General features: G+C 44.1%; 1 protein-coding gene across 1 annotated transcript in view; it reads right to left on the bottom strand.

Annotated features, from left to right (window-relative positions):
* Window positions 1–687: 687 nt before the first annotated feature.
* LOC119176593 (TWiK family of potassium channels protein 18) overlaps window positions 688–6,000 on the bottom strand; it is a 62,138-nt gene continuing 56,825 nt past the window's right edge. The window contains exons 3-4 of the mRNA XM_037427949.2: window positions 4,377–4,597; window positions 688–3,195 (exon numbers count right to left, since the gene is read on the bottom strand). Of these exons, the coding sequence (XP_037283846.2) occupies window positions 2,716–3,195; window positions 4,377–4,597 (701 nt within the window). The 3' untranslated portion in view covers window positions 688–2,715. The remainder of the gene's footprint in view (window positions 3,196–4,376; window positions 4,598–6,000) is intronic.

Genomic DNA, 6,000 nt, shown 5'->3' with positions numbered 1-6,000 from the left:
TAGCGGGAGACTACGCGTTAATCTTGACCACGAGGTGGTGCTTACGTGCACTTAAGTCGAGGCACACGGGTGTCAGTGCATTCCGGCCCCATCAAAATGCAGCCTCCGAGGCTGGGAATCGAGCCCGCGTCCATTAGCTAAACAGCACGGCACCTTGCCTGCTATGCCATCATGGCGGATGAATTGATTTATTGTAGAATGGAGTTCTATATGGAGCACAACAGAGTGTAAGTAAAAATAACAAGTTATTGGTGACCCTGAGGCAAACTATTTGAATGAGATTTTTTTTTTAAACTTTCCCCAACAGCGGCATCACGCTGTCCTCGTATTTCGTGCTGAAAATGTCGCCAGCTTGAGAAAATGCGAGGATGCCGAGGAAGCTTCCAATATTTTTTAAATAGAACTCAGAAGCAAAACTTCATCAGGCTCAGACAAATTTCATCTCAGGGCCCAACTCAAAGCACAAGGCTTGGCGTTGCTGCATAACAAACATCTTGCCCACATTCAGCTAACGCACTGACATATATTTTAAATAAAAAAAAATGGCAGTGGCTTAGCTCAGCTATGCCAGGATATACGTGGCGTTAGCAAAGGTTCAGCTGATTATTCTTAGCTTTCCAGAGTGTCCAGGATTAGCTTGATTATCATGCTTACAGTTGTTCCAATAACACACACACCGTGTACGTATTATGTGGCACATGTATATTTATTTTGCCGGCCAACTGCTTCGGGATCCGATCAGTTAAGCTTCTCCGCTCTACTGCACCGTTGAGTAGCATTTGCACTCTCCTTCTCCATGGCTATACCACAGTGGCAAACGCCAGTCAGAGGCGCTATCAGCAGCTCCAGTGCAGTGTCAGATGGCGACTGCCATCTGACACTGCAATACAAAGTAGCGTACAATATACAAATACAATATACAAAGTAGCGAAAATTTTGATCATATACCAGTGATGCCAAATAATTCCTGTTGATGCCACCCGGTCTGCCGTGAGAAATGTCACAATTTTTCAATACCCTTCTCGCGAGCAGACAGACGCTAGATGATGAAATGTCGGAAAATTAGTTGAGCAAACCGAACGTGCCTATGGTTGGCCTTTCCATCCTCCTCCTCCTCTTAATAACAATTATCATCATCATCATCATTCTGACTGCACCCACTGTAGGGTAAAGGCGCCAATCAGCCCGGTTCTGTGCTTGCTCCTGCCACGTTATACCCCCATCAGCAACGGTACTCCTCCTCACACGTGATACAGTATAACTGCGTGCCATGGCAAGTGCCATTTAACTTCTGAGGTGCGGCAGTCGGCTCTAATGTGATGATTGAATGGACTGAAAAAACTCTGAATGCCAGCAGTGCTTATAGGCTACTGGGATTCACTTATTAGACAAATGATTTCACTGATTATATGATGGGGTGAGGAGGTTTTCCACTACGGTATAGGTGGTATACGTACATATACGTGCTAGGTGCTATACGTATACATATACGACGTGTTCATATTGAGAATGAATATGCCATAAACTGGTGCTAGCTTCGGCTTTCTACTCAGTTTTTGAACTATGAACAGAGTCGACTAAACATCTTAAATTCGTGCCCTCAAGGACTTATTAATGTGAATGAGTAGAAGTTTGCTTATGTGATTACATGTAGTGACTGTTTACGCAAGAAATAGGTTCTCATGAACGAGGCAGAAGGAGCACATCTACTCCCGTGCGCGAGTAAAACATGTGATTGAATCAATGAAGAATATAGGCTAACAATATACATGAAATACAGGTTTACAATATAGGTTTGAGCCATCAGCTCAAGGTTCTTACGATGCATCGTTTATTATACAGAATTTTGAGATGAGCCCTTACATCATGCTTTGCGTATAAGCGATAATAGTTAAGTCAACTCGTATCGGAAAGTTGTTAGCTGTAGAAACTTGGCAGGTATAGGATGTCACACTGCTAAGCCTTATGGCCTGGGTTCTATTTTCGGTCACGGCGGCCTCATTTCGATGGAGGCAAAAACCATTCGTGCATTTAGATTTAGGTGCGGAATCCTAGGTGGTCAAAAGTAATCTGAAGTCACAACACAACACTACGGCGTGCATCATATTCTGGTCCTGGTGCATCGAAGTCCACTACTTAATTGTTGTTTGAATTTATTTGTCGGTGCTACTGATCTCGTGTCATGACATTTATTGCTTTTGAAAGGCGCGCTATCAATCAAGTGAGAACCTAACGAAACAAACAGAAATCGGGGAAAACAACTGAGTGTTATTTTTTCATGTAAAGTAAAAATAGTAGGCATTGCAATGGTACAGCTGCTATATTATATATGGGCAGGCATGGGCATACCGTAAACTTAACAGACTTAAGCCATCCGTTCGGAGTTTGTACGATGCAACGTTTATTATCTAGAAGTAAAAAATAAGCTCTTGCGTCATGCTTTATGCGCTTTCAGCATAAGTAATAATAATTCAATCTTTTTTATTGTCAACGAAATCGCTGACTGCAGATGTTTCGACAGCTGCGAAACCTTCGTTGACGCCACTGCAAGCTCTAGCATTACGCGCGCAAACGAATGTAGATTGCTACTTTGCGCAGTGTTTCGCGAGTGACATTCGCTCATATCGGTGGAAATGCCGTCGAGCAGGGCCTGTGTATTATCATGAACCGCTTTAGACTACTGAATATAATACCGGCGATATGACACCTAGGTTCCTAAACAAGCTGCGCGTTTAAAACGGGTCCGTTGTGCGCCGACTGCACATAAGCGCCGCCCAGCAGGCCACTGGCGTCGTCGAGTCCCAGTGAGACGCCGATCTGGGCTTGAGCCTTCGCGAACGTGGCTGCCAATTTTTCCTGAATTACGGTAATGCACATGGAAGTGAGCGCCAGGCCGAAGAGGAGGTAGACAAAGGCGGCCATCATGAACGCTGGCTGTTGTGGCACGTAGTCTCCGAAACCGATAGTACTCATGGACACGAACACGAAGTAGAATGCCTCGAAGAAGGTCCAGCCCTCCCACAGCGAGAACATGAGTGCGCCCAGCGTCATGTAGGCCAGCAGGAAGAGCAGCACTAGTGAGACTGGAACTCGTGCTTCGGCGGCGACCTCGTCAGCGACCTCCGTCCGTAAGCGGGCACGGCGTATTCGCTCTCTGGGGGGATACGATGCTTTGGTCCTCCAGGCCACAAGAATCTGCGGCGTAGATAATTTATTTTTTGTTCACGTCCTTCAAGTTCCGGTTCTAGAAATTGTTTCGCCCTTGAGTTCTCGTCGCTATCTCAGGGTTGTGTGAACAGCAAGCCCCGAAACCGAATCGATCGCTTTAGAAATAGTTTTCGAACGAACTTCGAACATAGTGTTCAAGCTTCTGAAAATTTCACCTCTTGTGCTGGAGTACACCAGTTTGCACTGCTTCGTCATCACATCTTAATTGAAAGTAAGACATTCATCACTTGTGTGGCTCTGTCGGAGAAAGTGATACAATAAAATACAACAAAGTGTTTAACGAAGCGGCACTCTTACGAGCGAAGAGAGAGAGCAGCGATTACCGCAGAGAGTTTCGTAAACAAAACGTTCTGTGATAGAATGGGATGGGATAGGCTAAGCCCCTAACCACATATATTAAGATTGATTTCACTTGAGCATATAGGTCCAACACGATAACAAGAAGTGTCTCCGGGAAATTAATACTGCTCTTACAGTCGTATTAGGATTACGGATGGGGAAAATAAAAAAAAGCATTATCAACAAGCTCAGTTAGCTAGAACGGTGAATAATAATGCCTTGCTTTCTTTCACTTCCCCTTTTTGATTGCTTGCAGGATTCTGCTGTCATTTGAATTTTGTTCAGTGTCCCATCTATTAGAGCAGGTAAAAGCAGGGAAACGTTAGCAAGTGCTTGATAGATTTCACATAAAGAAAAAAAAAGGATGGCTGCATCACTGTGCCTTCTCTCTTTATCCAGAGAAGTATGAATGTGTGCTTTTAGCGATGTGGCATACTAAATAGTTGGCACGTGAGGCACACACTTTTGGAGAACATTTTGGGTGACAAGTGGAAAGTAATTTAAATGAAAGTCTCGCGTCCTGTCCTCTCGTATACTTTAGTTTTGCTTGTTATCAGTTTGTGGCATTAAGCTCTGCACCAACTTGCCGAACGTCGATCCCGCTCTGCCGAAGGATGTTTTCTCCGTGGCATAGCGACGGGTAATCTGCCACGAACAGCGTCATTGTATAGCCAGTGCTTTTCTCCGTGTAATAAAACACAAGAAGACATGCTGCCAAATTTTCTCAAGATATTAATTCTGGATGCAGGCATTCGGGAATGCGGAAAGAGCTAACTTTAGGCGCAAGCTGCGCACACGGCTGGGCTCACCTGTCCCGGTGCTTCGGTGGCCCTTCGGCTGGCCCTGCGCAGGCTGCGCATGTTCTTAGTGTTGTAGAAACGCCGAATGGTGGCGAAGGCGAGCTTGATGAGGCGTGTGAATAGCTTGCCGAGGTCGGCCAGCACCATGAGCAGCAGTGGAATGCCAAATAATGCGTAAGCGATGGTCGCTGCCCTGCCGGTGGTGGTGCTCGGTGCGATGTTCCCGTAACCTGCGGCATCGGGCACGGATGGTGATTCCACGCGAGCATTCGCTGCACTGCCACTAAGAAACACACAGGTAGTATCACTATCAAAAGAACTGTGCGGCAATTTCGAAAAACTTTGTGTTTGATTGCATATGGTGTTTTACGGCGCAAGTTCCAGCTATTAAAAGAAAAAAAAAGGATAGCAAATATTTGAGTGTGCTCTTCAAGCTTTGTCGAATGATTTCTTTCAAATCCTGTTTCACAAGCAAGGATGATTTAAAGTTTGTTAGAAAAGGGGTGTAGTAATGGAGAACTACTTGGGCTCAATGTACCAGGAAAGCTGACCTTCGACATGACGCTTCGTCTGTGGTTGTTTAGCTCGCTAAAGAGCTTGCGACGTATCGTTCTGTTATGCCTGATGGCGACTGCGAATTTCAGAACAGAAAATAGTGCTTAGGTTCTATTTGAAACATAAAACATGGTTTTATTTATAATGACACTCCTACGGTTACCACGTAAAAAAAGCAGATTTATGAAATGTGAGTTTTCAAAGCAAAAACAAAGTGAAATCCTTTAGCTCTTACACGAAAGGTCTCGCAACGTGATTCCTTCCAATAATTATACTACAAACTGCCTTATTTACATGGCTCGATACTAAACCCGCTTACACGCACTTGGCATCTCTCCGTGAGCCTTCGTCGTCTTTATGGATAAACCAACACGTTCAACAAAACAGTGTCTCGCCTATGTTATCGAAGCGTGGAAAAGCTTACATTAAGCAAGTGTCTTTAATAATAATGCCAGAGTCTTCTGCTAATTCTAAAAAAATGCAATATGTTAACTGTACAGGTGCATCCATAGATGTGTTTATTGTGTCTTAAAATTGACTGTCCCAGTGCCATATTGTCCGCTCGGCTACTATAAAACGATTGTTCGAATGCTTTTTTCTTCGTATTCACATGTTTTTATAGATAAGCATTTTAAACATTTTATAATTAAACAAAAGGCCATGTTTTTGTTTTTATTGCTGCTCCCTGGTTGCCTAACGCCAATGCTGGGGCTCCTAAAGGCGAAAGAAGTGAAGACCATGGCGAACTCCCCTCGAAGCCCGGCAGAAGTTCGGGATCTCGGTGAATGTGAGTTAGCTATGAGCAGTATGCACAACTTACAAAACTTGGCCTTGAACTATCGTGAATTACGTTTTTATAAAAATGACGAAATAAAAAATCTGCCTCCATTTAGGAGACATTCAGGACGTACAACAAACATTGAGACAGAGAGTAAAATGTTCAATGACAGGTGGTAATGGAAAGTGCGAGCTGAACTTGGAGACTAATTGCCGATGTAGCACAAATAAAGCGAGGACACAGAAGAAATTACAATTACACAGACATAGGGCCATCAAGTTCTTGCCTTGTTTGCATTGC

This window comes from Rhipicephalus microplus, chromosome X (assembly GCF_043290135.1).
Source record: "Rhipicephalus microplus isolate Deutch F79 chromosome X, USDA_Rmic, whole genome shotgun sequence".
In the NCBI taxonomy this organism is placed as follows: domain Eukaryota; kingdom Metazoa; phylum Arthropoda; class Arachnida; order Ixodida; family Ixodidae; genus Rhipicephalus; species Rhipicephalus microplus.
This window is presented reverse-complemented; position numbering and strand designations above follow the sequence as displayed.